The sequence below is a fragment of the Lissotriton vulgaris genome, chromosome 2_1, assembly GCF_964263255.1.
Source record: "Lissotriton vulgaris chromosome 2_1, aLisVul1.2, whole genome shotgun sequence".
In the NCBI taxonomy this organism is placed as follows: Eukaryota; Metazoa; Chordata; class Amphibia; order Caudata; family Salamandridae; genus Lissotriton; species Lissotriton vulgaris.
In genome coordinates this window covers 416,175,115-416,193,661 of record NC_141687.1, presented here as the reverse complement: position 1 = coordinate 416,193,661, position 18,547 = coordinate 416,175,115, and the positions used below count along the sequence as shown (strand labels likewise).

Genomic DNA, 18,547 nt, shown 5'->3' with positions numbered 1-18,547 from the left:
GACCTCCAGGCTACAGTTCAAAAGTAGTTTCACCATTGTAGTTTTGGAGGAAAGTATATAGTACCACTAATGTTCCCCACCTGCAGCTGGCAGCCTTTCCCTCCAACCGCTGTTTCCAAGTGCCCACAACTCACTTTAAGAGCACAGAACTCACTTATGTGCACCATTTACTACTGCATCAGCACACCACATTATTGCACACTCTGAAAGGCATAACAAAATACCACAATGTTTATGTGCATTACTTCACGTACTGAAGAGGACGCACTATTCGTGCTTTCTCCAGGTAATTATGCAATATGGCAGGAAATATATAGTTACATAAGAAATGTAATTTAAATTGATTGTGAATTCGAGAAATAACCTGAATGGGAATTCTTTTGTATTTGTTGTGATAGTCGTTTTTTAAGAGAATTGGTTGATATGGAAATGGTCATAGACGTCTTTCACCAAAATGCAAAGCCTGTAGTGGAAGTGTCATGATACTCTTTAAACTTAATGACATCGCATACATTGATTACGTATGTTCCTTCGCTCTGTATGTCCCCAGGAAGTGATGTCACATGATCTTATAGACATGCCAATAATTGATTTAGCTGAAGTTTCATATTAACTGCATGATTATTATAACTTAACACAGGCAAATGTCCCTTTTTGATACCACCTCTAGTAGGGTGCAGAAGTGATCTTTGAAAATGATGGGGCATAATACTTTCCCTGAATTGTAGTGAGTGAGTGAGCCAAATCTCTTCTGAGAGAGGTTTGGGGGCAAGAAAGAGGGGAGATCTCCCCCCCCCCCCCAAAAAAAAAGTTTTGGAAAAAAAATGGGTCAGATAGTGTATATCAAACATTCTCAATCTCTTTCACACAAAGCCACTCCCACTCACATGCAAACACACAACAAATATTTTCAAACTTTTTGTACTAACCTTAGCTGCCAGCAGAGGTCTCGTTCTAGTTCATGGTGCTACATTTTTATTACACTAAAAGTGAATAATTAGATATTGTACACTATTATTATAATACAAAATTAGCCCAAAACAAGGAGGATTCGGCCCGACACCCATAAAGATGAGTTACCCCTTTCTTTTTGGCACTGAGTTTGTGACCTCTTAGGCCCGAGGGCACAAAGGTAATGCAGGGATCACAAGCAGCAAGTGCTATTGCCGCGCAGGTCTGTCTAAATGCATCTCCGCTTGAGGACATTTTCCTTGGTTCTCATTGCCCGTCTCATTATGTTCGGAAAATATTACGATGTCATTCCACTGAGCTCATCAGAACCTTGTCGGGGATTGGTACGTCGTGCTATTACATGTAACTTCTTCCCGGCGGAGCCGTGCCAGGGCCGAGCCCCTCGGTCAGATGTGCTGGGCCCCTCTGCCAAGAGCTTGCTGACCTTTAATCTCTTCCAAAGCTCCTATCCGGTCTCCGCTGTGTTGGACAACCCCACCGTCTCGGTATTCCTGCTTTGATTTCCTTGGGCTTTCCATACACTCTATTTTCTGGCGTTGCTGGGTAAGATGAGAGGTCGCCAGTAACAAAATACCCTGAGGTATTATTAGGAACAGATGAGGGCTGGCTTTGAACTTCATGGCTCTATGGAAAGCACGCGCAAGGAGCTCCGTTCCCTCATCTTTGACCCTCAGTGAAGCGGTTATGATACCCAAAGCCATACTCATCTGGTAGGTAATTAGCTATTAAGAGGTCATTATCCTCAAGAAGTGCTCAGAGTAATTGTGTTGGGCAAGAGTGAGCAGTTGCACAAATGCTGGACACGTGCCTGTGGTGAATAGCTGCAAGATGCCAGACCGTGTCACGCGCCTGTTCCGGCCCAGTGCCGCGTCGGCGGTGTGCACGCAAATAGAAAGCAGTGGCAGCGCTAACAGATACCATATGATCTCCATTTATTGCCCCTCAGGCGCATGCCAAAGTGTGTATGAAACCTGATCAAGCTAATCCTTTGGGGGACCAATGGGAGTAAAGATGCCAGCCTGAACTTCAGCCATTGCTTTCAAGTAACTCCTTGGAAACGTGCAATGTTGACGCCTTCTAAGTGACCCCGCTTGCAGCACTGGGAGCGGCTAGAAACCAGAGAGCTGCAAACAGGTTACTAGGGAAGATGTGAATGGTGCGAAGGCAAATCACAGGTCGATTCATGTCCAAGTTGTCATGATTAGGGCACCATTAAACAGGCTACGCCTTTAGCCATCCCCAGGAAAGAGACGCTGCCAAGACCCCCTCACTTCCCATGTGTATCTGGTATTGAGGAAAAACGAGGTAATGTCCCTCCCCCCCCGCCCCCCCCTTTGAAAATAAGAAGTCATGCTGACATCCATTTGTTATGCGCATACATTAACTTACTATAAATAGCACATGAAAAGAGCTGCACGTCAATACATCTTTAATATTTATTGATAGCAAACCGGAGGATTAAGAATCTTTCCCCAAATTCTCAAGGACCAGAGTTAAGGAAAACGAATTACCCCCTCTAGCAATATTTTTGATGTGGTTGAAGGGTATGTTTTTTTTTAATAAGTACTGAATAAACCCTGTTGATCATAATTCTTTACAATTTCCTTTCAATTATCTACTTAGTAGCTAATGTAGAGGAGCTTTTTACAGGAAACTATTTGAATCTCAGTTACTGCTAATGTGCATTAAAATCTGAGTGGGTTTGGTGAAGTTGTCCCCTAAAACGTTAGAAAAAACGTTGACGTAAAAGGCACCTTTTTCCGTCACAATTTCCAGATGTATTACATTAAATCATGTAGCTGTTGGATACGTTACTAATTGGTATGTCATAGAACATTACCTGAGTACACAGGAGCATTTTATATCTTTTTAGCAACAAAATAAACTTGCACTTGACCTCGTAGAACAACTGGAATAGCTGTTTAACCCACAAGAGAAGTATTACCCACTGGTATTTTATTTGCCAGCAGGAGCAAAGGTGCATATTAAATCCAGTGCCAGTCAACGATTGTAAATGTTTTCAGTGGATGGGAGCACACAGCTAGCATGCTAGAACCAATTTTGCTAAGTACGTTCTGGTATGTGCTGCACACAGTTTAGTTTCTACATTCAATCATAAATATTCACCATCCAATATTGATGCAGCCAAGTGTGAACATCTCTGGGCTCATGTTTCATGATGTTTGTCATTCTTCAGCAGACCGCAGTCTTTTATTTTGGGGGTTGCTTAATATACTGCATTTAGTTTTTCCGATCAAGTACCTGAGCAAGATCTGGTGTACTCCAATGGCTCGTCAGCCAACTAACAGCCTCTTCTGCGAGCGAGTGCAGGAAATTGCCGTTTGCGTGGCAATATTGTGTCAACTGCGGTTCCTGGATCAGTGAACATTTATAGAAAGATGGTATGCCACGTTGCTGCGAATGAGCATACAGGGCTATCCGTAAATACTAGGATTGCGCCATGGTGTTGCACAACTTACCTTGAGTCACTCTAGAAACAAACATAGGATAATTCAATTATTAGTTTGGACTGCTGCCACTGACGCTGGATTCTGGTTCCTGCAGGAGGGCTAGTGCACAAAAACGCAATGTCTCTGCTCTTAAAGTGGATAGCGACTCCACATGGTGTGTATCCTGGAGGTGAGAATACCCTGAACGGTTCGGTCTGCATTAGGAGAGTCACTATGAAGATAATACTGGGAACATTTGGGCCTACAACTGACATCCCTTGAAGGACTCAAGATGACCCAGAGTCGGTGGTAAATAGGCTCATGACCATCTCAAAGACTGCCGGTGTCGACAATGTTTTAAATCCAGTGGACATCCGTCTACTAGAGCTAAACTGAGGCCACCACACAATATGTATAGGGTGAAGCTAGCCAAAGGCAGCAGACACTGTATAGGATTAAAGGCAAAGATCTAGTTGATACCTGATCAATGAGGTGGCTGACTTCTAGGAGCAGAAGCGGACCGTCCCTTCATCATGCTGAAGTATTCTTTAAAGAGGTGAGCCTTCAGCTCTTTTCAAAACTGCCCCAGCATTGGGGCAATCCTCATAGATACAGGGCTATTGTTCTAGGTGCTCGATGCACGGCGTGGATAAATAGCATACGACTGTAATTAAATAGAATATCATATATGAACCACTGGAGTAAAAATGAAAGCTCTCTAAGGAAGTGGCAGGAAGATGAAGCACTGAGTTCTCGATTTGCTGGGTTTCCTCCATGAAGCATAATATAAAAGAGTTTTAACGGCCTCTAACAACTTTTCTATAACATTGTCCTGTTGTGCAAGACTCTGCCTGTCTGTTGTGTTGAAAATTGGCTTCCTGAACTTAAGGGAGGAGAAACTGCTGGTACCGATTACCTTTTATTGATTACCTTTAGTCTTGCTGGATGTGTTCCCAGATACCTGTCTTCTTTAGTCTGTGGTTATTTAGCCTCCATCCTGCCTTGAAATATCATAAATCACTTTGGATGAAAATCAATTTTCTTTACTGCATTCATTTAATTTGATGATTACCCAAAGAGCTAAACACAGGCTGTAGTGAGAGCATTTTAAACAGTGCAGTACAAAATGGAATATTATGGCATAAAAGACGAGGAAGAAATACAATTGACGTTTTAATTAACTTGCAAAATATTAGTGAAGAAGCTCAGGTTTCCATCAAGGGGCAGAAAGGTGGGCAATTGATTAGGGGAAAGGACCAAATATGGAAAATGGAAAAAATGAATACGCAAATAGACTTCTAAAGCACGTTCAATGAACTGTATTAACTCAAGGTACTGTCCTGGGAGCATGAATTCTTAAATGTAAACCTCATATAGGATCTTTGCCTCATATGTCATTCCTTTGCTTTGGTGTCCTACATCCCTAATAAATATAAATATATATATATATATATATATATATATATATATATATATATATATATATATATATATATATATATATATATATATATATATGTTTCGCCCTGCGTGCAGGACGTGAATACTATAAACCATCTAAGTCACTAATGTATGTACATTCAATCTCATAATATCAAAAAATCACAATAAATCTCCACATACTTTCATTTTATGATATGAAAAAGAAGGAATTACAAAAAATGTCAATATGCACTCTATACAACTGCACACTACAAAACCTTTAACGCTACCATAATTGATCAACTAATCCACACATGCTCAGTTTTGTGTGCTCTGCATAGATGTTGGGCCTCAGATACAACTTTTGCAAGATTGCACTCCACAAGAAATCTACGTATTTTTCATTTAATGGGAAACGATTCTGCCCAGATGTTGAAACCATATGATCATGTTTTAACTGTAAATAGACTAGTAACTTCATTTGTACATACAATAATTACTGGTCTGATGCACTTGTTCAATGTATTGCTTTTTTTTGTGATAATAAAAGGGCCCTATTCTTCAGCAGCAGTACTCGCTCATCGACGTCAGAGAGATGCAAGGCTAATCCAATGTGTCGGGATTCAAACCTGCCATCTGCTTTAATGGAAGCACAAAGCACATACAAACAAGCATATTAAAAATAGCTCAATCACATCAACTCCAAGTTAAAAGGTAGCAAGGCCTTGAATGCAATAACTACTGTTGCACACAGGTATTGAAAAACACATATTAAAAACACAAGCACACCTCTCCTCTACTACCCCTTATTGCCATCCCACTATTTGTCTCCATTCCAGCTGCGGCCATCCAGTTGGCCCAGAGACAACACTACCCCGTGTTATGGTGAGCTGTGCAGTCGCCTTTGTTCTTCCTTACCGTCTGCACACTCGGCACTCTTGTTGTGCAAAAATGTCATGGTCTCCCTTGCTGCTGCCTTTGTTTTAATTGTCACCCCAGTACCTTTTCCAGTGTGTGAGAGACACTCGCTCACTCCAGCCAAGGAGGTGAGTAAAGGCTCTCTTGCTTCCTAGGACCCATCCATGAGTGGATAAGGTCACACGTGCAGCCGTACATGGCTGATGCCTCTTTCAACATCTGGGCCATCCAGGCACCACCTTCGGCTTGCGGGAACACCACTTGCTGACCCTCTGACTGGATGAGTGGCTGAGGGTGAGCTCATGTATACATTGTAGTGATATGTGTTGTAAAGAATTTGTTGTTGAGAATGTGTGTTATTGGTAGATCAGCCTTTCTAATGATGTTGTTTTGGGTATTTTGACACTCAACAGACCTGGTTGCAAGTCCAGTTCCAAGACAAATCTTTGTTTACCTTCCTGCAGACTTTTTATTGGTACAAATAAATATTTCACGTATTAAAAGTGGTAAGTCTTTGTTTTAGTGCTGCTCGAGTAACTATCAAGTATCTTCATGTTTCCCCTTTGTCACCACCCAAACAGTGAAGGTTCTTGTGCATCACATCGATTCCGCGTATGGTAATTCACCTCAAAGAGTTGACAATTTCAAGTAAACACCAAAATACTTTCATAAATTACTGAGAAATACTTATATTGATACATCAGATGCATTGATTACCCCTTGATCATTAGGTAAAATGATTTCCTTTTATTTTTCAGACATTTCTCTTACAAAAAAATACATATGGACGTATATTGATGTTCACTGTGCTCACACCAAATCTCTCTTTTGAGCTGTTTGTTGTTTCATCCTAGGATTGTGGCAAAACATCAGGAAATACGAGAAAAACAGGCGAGAGGATTGACGGATCATTTTGCAGCCCCGCCAGGGACCATCCCGGAGATGGTTGATGATGACATGGATCCTAGTTACGCCAGAGTGAATCACTTCAGGGAAGCGCCTGCACCCCCCAATGTCTACAGACCCTCCTCACCACCAGGAACCCTGGGGTATCTGCGTGATGTCCAGATGAGCCCGGCAGAGCGGGAGCACATGGAGGGCATATATGCAAAGGTCAACAAGCCACACCACCCGCAAGCTCCCAATGAAAGGTAATGCATGGATGGGTAGCGGTGAACAATGCAACCTGTAATTTCTGTGCACCCTGTTCCTGGAAAAATTTAACATATTACGTTTGTGGATCAGTTCCATCAATTGTTCACATTTTACATTGAACAGAAACTCTGTTTCAGGATGCGCAAACTGAACATTTGTTTAATTCTCGACGCACAGACGGAACCTTTGTTTAGTTCTATTGCATTAGGGTAGATCAGCCAAGGTGCAGGGTAAACACAAAAGGAAGCACAAGGGGAAAATTGGCTTCCTTCCTGCAGGACCTCAGTTGACATTCACTTCTCCCCTAGTAGCTGCACCTTGCATTTCTGATCGGTGTATTCCACCCGTTAACACTGTGTTGAATAATTCCATCCATCCGCAGAATTTTGGTTCTTCTGCCGCATCAATAGTAGCGTTTTTATCACTTTTACCAAAGAGTTGTACACTGCAAGCTTTTTAATTCAAAGGGGCAGAGCAGAAATGGTTCATTCGGGCCGCGGTGGTGACAGACTAGGTAGCCTGCGGGGAGTCGCCTGCGTGAAAATATGCGGCGTGAAGAAACAAACCCCCTGCTGTGCCGACCCATGCAGAATGTTAATGAACGCCTCTTGCATTTGGCCCCAGCAAATAGCTGTGTGTGCCTGAACTGCGATTTGCCGTGAGTATACTTCTAAAAAAAGAAAACCCCTTTCTCTTTTTATTTTTACACTAATATCCTCACGGTAGGGGCACCTTAGTGCATGCAGACCGCCGGAGGATTACACTACTGGTCCTGAAGAATGCTGAGAGAGTCGGGCTCTATAAGCAGAAACATGTTGACCAAATTCGTTTAAATTCACTGTGGACTAGGGGTCTTTAATAAACGAGACTAAACATATGAGTCCATTCATCACCTGTTTTAAACCAGTGCTGGTTGGACTATTAATAAAATATTTGACAGTCACAACTTAGCATTTTTTAACCTCACCCCCCTTTTTTGCACAATTGGGTCATCCTCAACGTTTCAACACACACAAGAACCAGCTCCGCTGTAAACAGGCGTTGTAGCACACTGGAAGGACAGTAGGTCCTTCCAGTGGGAACCCAGTGATGAAGCATGTCACCACTAGGTTGGTGAGTGAGGGTTCTTAAAACTTCATTTCTGTGTGTTTTTGCTTTACCTTTTTCCTCCTTTGTATTTGTCCCTCACATGAACTTTTTGAGGTTGGTTCTGTTTGTTTCACTCTTCTGTTGTTTATGAATAGTACTACTAGGGGTAAGAGAGTGAACACTGATACCCTTACTCGCCCGATGTTTGATTGTGTTGCAGAGCAGAAATGTACATTACATTAAGGAAAGTTCCAGTGTCGCAAGGACATGGATTCCATTGTTACTCATTGGTCCAGAAACACTATCTCTGTTTGTGGGTCCATCCGGCCATGCTACTCGATGAGCGCTACACTACTATAACTAATTGAAAAGCGCAAGATATAAATATTTCTCTCTTCTGGAAAACCAATATGGAGATATTCAGCATCTACTCCATCAGGCTGTTTCAGGGTTTTTATGAGCGTAGTGAGTTTTTAATATGTGGAGTAGCACTAGTGGCTTTTAAGGTCTGAAGGAGCTCTGGCACCAGTGTCCGCCCTTCCAGATTGGAAAGCTGAGGTTTCGTTTATTAGCTTGGTTTATGAGGTTTAGGCAATGAGAACTCGGTTTAACAAGTGCGCTTTTTATTGCCTTTTTAAAATGTTAATATTGAGCTCAATAGTGCAGCTCACTCCCGCAGTAATGGTTTCTCACTTAAGTGCTGGACATGAGAGTGGAAAAGCACAACTGAGTGGTTCTGCGATCAGCTCCAGTTAACAGGTGAAACACACATCGGAGCAGACACACAGTGCTTGTAAATTGTCCCTACACGTTGGACTGGTATACATTTCAGAAAATATTTTTAAAGACTTCTTCTAAAAATAAAGCCGTAAAAAATGTGCAGAAATCTAAAAGATGATATCATGGTCTCTTCTTAGCATTAGGATACAGACTCAAACGTCATATTTAATGCAGCCTTGTCCTAACATTATTGTGGTCTCAATGGCAAGGTATCTATCTATCTATCTATCTATCTATCTATCTATCTATCTATCTATCTATCTATCTATCTATCTATCTATCTATTACATCATATTTAGGTTCTTTAGATGGCATGTTGCACATTGCATTTGAGGCTGAAAGTCATGTACATACATAGAATGACTAACAATGGAAATGTCAAGGTTAACTGCAGTCATGATCTGTGCTCCCCTGTCAAACCCCTGCACCACCTGCAAACCTTTCTGTCCAGGTTCTTCTAGCTGATCAGCACTGCAGGTAAAGCATCTAGAAAGTCTAGTCGAGAAAGACCTAGGTTTGGTATTTTCACGATGCTGGAAGAATGAACTCTACAGACGTTAACTCAGAAAGGTCTCACCTGTGGCTTCACAAGGAATGGCTGGGCTTCTGGCACCGATGGCAACCTTACTGCACATTTACTCATTTTCTGAAGCAACTGTTCAACTTTTCCTTAAAAAAGACCCGTGCCAAGCACTTCGTAGGACATGGAAGTGCCCTTTCACTCAGAAACTGTAACAAATGATCAGACATTGAGTGTCTGATTATGTAGCACTTAATCTACAACTTCCAGTTTTATGAGAACATGATTTGTCCCCCATTTGGGAGTTAGAGCCTGCTTGCAACTAAGACTAACTAGAGATACATGGCTGGTGACCATCCTTGAGCTCTGGAAAGAAGTACTACTCCTTTCCTTCTCCCAGATGTATCATTAGACTTGGACTTTCTTGGCCTGAGCTGCTACTTCAGCATCTGAGTAACCTTTGACCTGTGACCAGTACTTAGGCTCTGCTTTGGAAAAAGTTAAATGCAGCTTTGGCAATCACTCCCCTTTGACTGTACAATGCTAGTGTGTAAGTCCTCTCTAAGAAAAATGTCTGATAACAAAGCTTTGTATTGTTTCCCATTAGGCCACATTTAGCGGTCAGAACCTGGTCAGTGTGTTTGACCAGGGATTCTTTCTAAATGCCAATACATTTGCTGAAGTCTAGGCCTGACGAGATCCATGTCATGCTAGATGGACCTTAGAAAACTTGTGTTACATTATTTCCATTTATATATCCACAGAGTATAATGTTATTATGGGCTTTTCAGGCTGAAATGACTCATGACACTGTCAGCTGAGCCCCCCCTTTCCACTGAAATCGATAAAGCTCAAATATTACCATATCAAAAGTGTGTGACCTATGGGTATGGTTACCTATAGCTTAAAAACACAGGTTTAAATCAGTGACCATATTGATTTCACAAGTTTGTAACAAATGACAGTGTAATACATGACACTTGAACTCTGGCTGCAACCCTCGCTTGGATGACAAGAATAATGACAAAGCTTTAAGCGATTTAGACAGGCTCTTGATCGTTTTCCCAAGGAAGTGTTTACCCTCGAATACATTCTTGCACAGACACCAGACATGTTTCTTCTAAGGTAGCCAGCTGTTTTGGCAAAACAGATTGCAATCTCTTGCTTATGCTCCATGTTTCTCTCGAATATGGTTTGTCTGTACGCTGGGTCCATTCAGGAACAGGAAAGGAGACTCAATTAATCAGCCTTTCATCATTTCCATGAAGACTGAAGATACAGCGAAGCCATTTGGGTCAAAAAATGATCTACCGTCCCCTCCATTTCCACTCTGTACCCTCACTTCTTCTCTTTTTTCTTTGGAGGTGGCCTAACCGAGACCAATAAATGTTACACTCTTGCACTCTACTACCATCATGTTGGGCAGTTAATTGCCATGGAGATAGATCTGCTCAAAGATCTGCTCAAAGACCGCTGCAGCCATAGAGTACCATGATATCCCAGCAACCTAGTCCTCTTGCGTCTAGTATTTCCACACGGAAAAGTGGTGGCAATGTATTTTTATAACACGTTTACACTCATGATTGTAGTAAATAAATAAAACATCTGCAATGTTTTCACGGTTTACACTGTTCTTTCAGGGTAGGCAACCAGCCAACAGAACACATTAGAAAGAATATTTCACACACATCTGCCACAGCACAGATCTACTTTTAGGCCGCTTTCGTGTTGTGCCCAATAGCACTAGCAACACAAAAACACTACATAAAAATATCTCACAAAACACAGTGTACCAAATATCTCACATACATTCAACACAACACTGATGTGCCATTTTACGTGCCTGCACTTATTTTGATTCCATCTGTACTGTGAATTACATGTTTCCAGCTAACAAAATATTTTAGACAGAAATCTCAAACACTCAACACAGAACAGATATTGCATAAGGGTGGCTTTCATGTCACTGCCAACTGCACTATCCATCTATTTATGCCACACAAATACATTAGAACATATCAGATCCCATTAGCATTACACTGGAGAAAACATGAGACATGTATCCAACTCAGGACATATATGCCATTTATTGACCTGTCATGTCACTATTTATTGTACTAGCCAAAGAGATGCCACACACAAGCACAACAAAACAAATTTGGTAGAAAATTCCACATAGACCCATTCACAGCAACAGTTTAACCACATGGAGATAGTCAAGTTATAAATGCAAAGAGCACATTAGTCTTAACATCCCACGGCTCAAGCATTCCCTATTTTCATTTCCACCATTCCGCTCTATAGTCGTAAACCAGGCATTTTATCAATCATGCTGAGGCATAAGCAAACGGTAAAATGCATCAATCACACCACTGTAACTGAAATGCCACACATTATGTTTCAAAGAATAGAGGAATTGGCACCTTGCCATCCAACAGGACCACATATGAGGCCCTTCTACAGCAATCCAAAGCCTAAACTTACACTGGGCACGTTACGCCCCACTGTCTTTAAACCGAGAAGAACACGGTGCCCAAAATCTATCATCGGATGATGACTGAGACACTAGCCTTAAATGTAAACATCCGAATCATGTGAAAAGGTACCCCAAGACAGTTGACAGTGCTTGCGCCCATACTAAAGGTACACTGTGCACTATATGCATTCTCTCATGATAAAAGAGCGTTGTCAACTTGTCCCATCTCTAAGTATTTCTGCTTAGTTTTTATCTGAGAGAGACGGGCGTGCTGGCTGGGATCCAAGATGGCTTCCTTACTCTGATTTCCTGATTCTGCAGCGTTATTTGTGCCTGGCAGTGGTGTAATGATGGACCGGTGCTCCTCTCAGTCCACTTCTTGCCTACCCCACGGTAGAGTGTAACAGCACAGAGAGCAACAGAGTCGATGGTGGCATCCCCACATGGCTGTTCCATTGAGTGTTAGGTACATTGTAGTATGGGGATCACTAAAAGATATCTTGTGGTGCAATGGGAGTGGTGGAATCACTCAACAGCTGAGTTATTCTAGCAAGCCTGAGCTGTTGACACAGCAAGATGGCTTATGATGGAGCTGCTGGGTGGATGAACACAGTGGGAAGTAGATGCACTTTTCATGATCAGCAAATCGTGGCCTCCCATTCATCAGGGATTTGGTGCCCCTCATTACACGAATGAGGACTCCTACCCTGAGTCTGACAACCTGCAGAGGTATGCCCTAAAAGGTTTTCCATTTTGTGACCACGAGAGCAGTGTTAAGACTGGGAAAAGTGTACATGGCTGTATCGCTAAACCACCCTGCTTCGGTATACCATTGCTGGTTAATTCTGAGATTGTTGCCCTGCGTTGGTTCTCCTGATTTGCTCTGCTTTGGCCCAGCTGGGCACTACCTGCCCACCCCCAAAAACGAAGAAGGAAGATTTCTTTGCCACTCCGTCTCATTTGGTCCAAGACTTTGCTTGTAAAGCTACCTAGTGGTCATATGAAAGACGTGGACCTAAGAGAAGTGAGGGTAAGAGAACATTGTTGAGGGACTTGTGTGAAAAGACTGATGCGACTAAACTGAGGTGAAAGGCTTGGAGGAAAATTATGAAGGCTTCAGTGGCAGGATACTGAAAGTACAACAATGGCTGGAGACCATAAAGCCTAAACTCAGACACAGGAGAGTTGGTCTAGGATGACCCTGCTCAGGGACATGAATAGTTTCAAACAAAAGGCAGTCAAGTCCATGTTGCTCGTGGAGGGGATTATTGACGTTCTTGATAAATTTCTGGAGGGTGCCTGTCTTATGGTGCTATGTTTGCCAGCAGATTTCCCCCCAGGGCCTCTCTGGATAAGAAGAGAGAGGAGTAACATCTCTATTAGAGCTGGATTTACAAGCTGAGAATGAATGGGTAAGGAAGGCTAATACACTCTCTACCAACTCGAAGACGTTCGTCGCTATCTCTGGTGGTATAGTACTTGTAGAGGGACAGTCTGGAGATTTGGTGGATCAGAAGTTGAGTACGGTGTGACAGAAAAGAACTGTGATACTTGGGCAGAGGCCAATGGAAAGAACCTGGTGCCTTTCAAACAGGAGATGTTGGCAAAGAAACTCACTACTTCATTGGGTCTTCCTGTGAAACTGAAAGTGATGCATAATGGGAAAGCATTCTTGCTTTTTCAATTGGACGTTTAGTCAAAGTCTTTCATGAGGGTCAGGGTCCTGCCTCGGAATGGCGCGATCTGTTGATGATGTATGGGATGCACGTCTCTTGTGGATGCGTGTGCCTTCTTTGTATGTTGTGAGTCTGAGGGTGCTCCTCTGGACAATGGTGCAGATTAGGAGCAAGTGTTAAGAGTTTAGGTTTTCCTGTTTCCTCCCTGCTGTTCTTTCCTCTGGGTTGGTCTTATTCGAGGGGCAGTGATACTCAGAGCGATATGGACTGTGTGACGAGTTCACTATTGTATACTGTAGATGACGTTATTTTTTTAGGTCGGGTTTGCTCTCAAACACACCTATTGCTAGCAATATACATACCGTGGGCTTTGGGTCCACCATTTTTGACCTTTGCCTTTGGACAACCAGCTTCCTTCAGCCATTGGCTATAAGGGTTTGTCAATCAAGGCTCCGCTAAGCTGGTGGAGTATTCATCTCTCACATAATGGTATTTGCTGATTCGGTGTATCTTTCTGCCTCTACTTCAGTGTTTGCATTGCACTGCACCAAAGACGGTTTTACAACTACAGGCCTCTCTGTTGACTCCTGCTGGCTCCCACTCATGTGCCTCGCTCTAATGTGCTGCATGTGTTAGCACATTAAACCCAGACCTGTTGGATTTACCAGTGCTTGTTTACACTTTGTTTTACCTGCGCGTTGAACTGTAGTGCTATTTTTGAATGATGCTTGCGGCCACTGATATTAGTGTTTCTGTTGTGAATTAAATACATGTAATCCAGAGGCTTGACCTAAATCACACGACTCACTTTATCTGTTTAAATAGCTGAGTAAGATGCACTAGCTAAACTAGAGGGCTATGGAGTAGGATACAGGAAGTTATAATAAAAAATGTAATCAACTCACGCTGACTATATTCTTGTATATTAATGCAAACTGGCCCAGAGGGTGGGGGATTACTACATTATGATGTCTGTTCATCAAAGCACTCGCACATGAGCAGTAAAGGCCAGTAGCCCAATTGCTCTTTTCCATGACAGATATTTCTTCATTACAACTAATAGGAGTAGCCTATATCCAGATAAGCAGTGTGTACAAAAACATTGCTCATGCAAATATTTTTATGAAAAACATAACTTTTCAATTGTTCGACGTGTGTTTTTGAGAACTGGGAAATGACAGAATGGAAATCCCACCAAACCTCAGCAGAATGCTTAAAGATAATGAAAACACTACTTATTATTATAAAAAATGACAGATACCAGATCTCAATTAAATGGAAACCCTAGCATACTGTGAATCCAGCCAATAGATGTACCAATAAACGAGCTGACCACTGCTCCAAATACACGTCATTCAAAGTTGATGAAAAATATATTGGTGGCTTGTCAGCCATATAAATAAGGGATATAGATGTGTTATTCATATTAAAACAGCATAATATGGTAATAGGGCGGGTGTGCAAAGTTATTCTCCTGCCAATGTCGGGGTGTTTGGAGGTTGCAAAGTTTAGCATACGTTGAACCAGTTATTAACAATGCAGTAGTGGTTGGCACAGATCTGGGGTAGCATGGGGCGAGGGGGTAAGGGATTGCAAAAATGAAAAAGACACTTACCTCCTCACTACTCTCTCCCACATCGTCTCTCCTCTGTGTCAGCCGAACTGGAAGCAGCCAGGCTCCCCTGCGCCAATCACAATGGTGCTTAAGCGGGACTGCGTCCCTGGGCATGTTCCCCACCCAGGCTGTAATGCAGCCAGGGTGGAGAACATGCTCAGGGCGCATGAATGTTTAGCCGGCATGAGATGGCTGGCCAAAGCGTCATGTGCACTTCAGTGTGCCCACCACTCCTCTCCTGCCCTCTGTGAGCAGAGCAGAGTAGCCTCGCCCCACCCCGCCCCCATGCTGCCAAAGCAGGAACAAATAAAATCACAACACCAAGTTACCATTATTTTTTTTTTCCTTTCTTTCACTTCTGCAAAGCAGTAAGACGACGCTCTGCCTTAGCTGAGGAGCCGCCACTGTAACCATGTCAGCACAGCCATTTCTAGAGCTACCTGGTTTATTTTCAGGAACACGTTTTTAAACAGTGTAATACATTTGAGAATGTTTCCAGCTGATAAACAGAAAAAGAAAAACCCTACATTTCTGAAACATTTAAATGAATTAAAATGAATAATGTCATCCAGTTCCAACCAAATGTAATATCCTATTTATATGGATCCTGATTTGAGTTCCATGGGTAGCTTCCAACAATAGGAAATCCTTAAATACGAACGACTTCTGTTCAGAACCGAACTTTGCCTTGCGAATAGCAAAGTCCATAAGATCACACACTCAACTGTGTCTCTTTTGTGCATGTATTTGAAGTGTCCTAAATTGAATGTGGAGCCAGAGGTCCGAAGAGATGTCCACTACAGAAGCATAAACAGCAGAGGAGTTCATCCGTGGAAGTGGAAGAAAGACAGTGGATGCGGAGATCACAGAATGACATACCTTGCTTTCAGGTTCGAAATCCTTTGGCCCTCCCCCTCTGCGCTCAAAATCTCCATCCCTATCTAGTTCAGTATCATCTTTCCTGGCTGACTGTGGCTTGAATCTCGATGCATTCTTCCACCAGTGCCATTCTCTTTTTGGATGGGCTTGTTCCTATGCCTTTAGGCACCTCATAGAGCTGGAGACAAACCAACAAATTGCAGCTTCAGACCTGGCATTGGGTGAGTACAAACAATGAGTCATACTTGGCTGGGCAGGCTCTAGTTTTTACTGGGATGGAGACAAAAAAAGCCATGTTGGGAGCACGTGTCATTATTTACCATCATCTAGTTGTTGAAGCCATTGTAGATGCCATGAATAAAGAGTGCAACCTTCCTTAAAATCTGTCAATAGATTTTTTTGCAGCAGGTGTGCAGGGCCTTGCTTAAAGTCCTCGGCCTGGAAAATAATGTCTCCTCTGACCATCCCTCCTGACCGTCATGGTTCGGGGGCGGGTTATGCTCTCCATTGGTTGCATCTTGCAATTTCACTATTGCTGCATTTGTCATCTATTTATAAGTCACAGGCTCTACATTCTCTTTTCTTTCTTGATGCCCTGTACTTTCTTTAAACATCCCCTTCTATCCCTCCCTGGTTTGCTGCAGCAACCTGTTGTCATGGAACTCCTAGATGTACACAGGCGTTGTTATGTTCATATGCTTTCCCTGAATCGAAAGCCCATTTAGGGCACATGGGTTTGTCCGGCCCGAACCATTGGTCCCACAACAGATTACCTATGTCGGCAACTCTTCGGGCCTAGGGCTTTGGAAACCAAGGACAGGCAGTCGTTTTTTAGGAGAGTGTCAGGGCGTGGCCTTCAGGACCTTGGGGAGCACCTATTTCAGTGCACCCGTAAGACTGAGCCCCAGGGGAAATGAACGTGTGTCTACTTGGCAGACCTGTGCTCACCGTCGCTCCACTGTATTGTGCACATTTTCTGCCTGCTTAACGCAGGTGGTAAATGTGCATTGAAAAAAAGCAGAATAAGAAAATCGCTACTGAAATGCTCCAGGTAATTCCAAGACCTGTGTGGTAGCCCCCATTCAGGATCCACAACCCAACTGTGGCCATCAACAGGGTGGAGATACCGGGTGGCATCCATAACTCTACCTCCTGTTACCTGCCACCTCATAATGAGGGGCATAGTGCATACATGCCAATAGACCTAATTCATGCGGTAAACTACCGATCTGGAAGTCAAAAATGGCTTTATTCTGAAAGAGACTTCTAGCCAGAAATTCTTCACCCTATGAATATTCCCCCAGGGGTCAGACTAGATCATGAAACTTTTCAGCAGTATCTCGGCGCATGTCCTTTGGGACTCTGTGGCACAAATCCTCCTTCATGAGCCCAAAAATCTCCGGCCTGCTCTCGCTCAGGCGATTCAAGACTGTTATGATGTGGCCAAGTTCACAATTCGTTGTAGTTTGGACATCATTGATTCCATCAGGCGGGCAATCTGCACCAGTGTTGCCATTTGCCACCATGCTTGACCGGGTTCTCAGGTGATGTCCATTCCTCCCTGTCCTTTGACAGAAATTGTTCGGTGACAAGACTGATTCTGCTCTAGAGTGCTTTAACGAGACCAGGTCCCAAGGGCCCAGCTTGCCAATCACAACAGTTCTACAGCTCCTTTTGCAGATTTGGTAGAGGTGCTCCATACCGCCAGCCTCAACAAGGAGTCCAGTAGTTTCACGGTCGAGATCGTGGTGCCCACCGTCCCGGGCACCAAGGTCATCAGGCTGCTCAGTCTACCTTTGCTGCTGTAGCCCCACCTGCCAGATATCTTTAGCATGCCCTTACAGGAGCATAGCCTCACGGTTGGAGGCAGAATCCACTGATTCTTCCCAGGTTGGCAGGCAATAACGTCGGACAGACAGGTTCTACAAATTGGTCTCAGGGAATACGCCATACTCTTCCTTTCCTCCTCATCACACCTTCCACTGTCCCCCCTCCCCAGTGACTAACAGAGGCCCATCTCTTCATTTTGTGGTCAAAGGGACTGTAGAGAGCGTGCCAGTGCCAAAAGTTGGATGCGGTTGTTATTCCCACCTCTTTCTGGCCCCCAAGAAAGATGGAGGCTTGCAGCCCATTTTATACCTGCACCCTCTCAATGCCTTCCTCCAGAAGTAGAAATTGAAAATGCTCGCCTTAGTCTAGATCTCATGTGCCCTCAACATTGGAGATTGAATGGTGTTGTTGGACCTGCAGGATGCCTATTTCCATATACCTGTCCTGCCGACCCACTGGTGCTACATGCGGTTGGTAGTGGTACAATCAGCATTTTCAATTTGTAGTGCTTAGGTCCCGCCGGTATACCTTGGATGTTCAAAGAAGTGATGGTGGTGGTAGTAGCACACCTTGGAGGTCAGGAGTAGCAATCTACCCCTACCTCGACAATCGGCTGTTGAAGGTGGGCCTGCCCCTGGCAGTCTTCAACTGCCTCTACACAATGGCAAACCTCCTGTCATTCTTGGGGTTTACTATCAACATGCCTAAGTCCCACCTGACACCATCTCAAATGCTCCCTTTAATCTGAGACATTTTCAACACAGT

At 43.3% G+C, this 18,547-nt stretch overlaps 1 protein-coding gene across 1 annotated transcript in view; it reads left to right on the top strand.

Annotated features, from left to right (window-relative positions):
- PARD3B (par-3 family cell polarity regulator beta) overlaps positions 1-18,547 on the top strand; it is a 1,965,377-nt gene that overhangs the window by 1,546,399 nt on the left and 400,431 nt on the right. Inside the window, exon 20 of the mRNA XM_086954074.1 lies at positions 6,617-6,913. Coding sequence (XP_086810200.1) covers positions 6,617-6,913 — 297 coding nt within the window. The remainder of the gene's footprint in view (positions 1-6,616; positions 6,914-18,547) is intronic.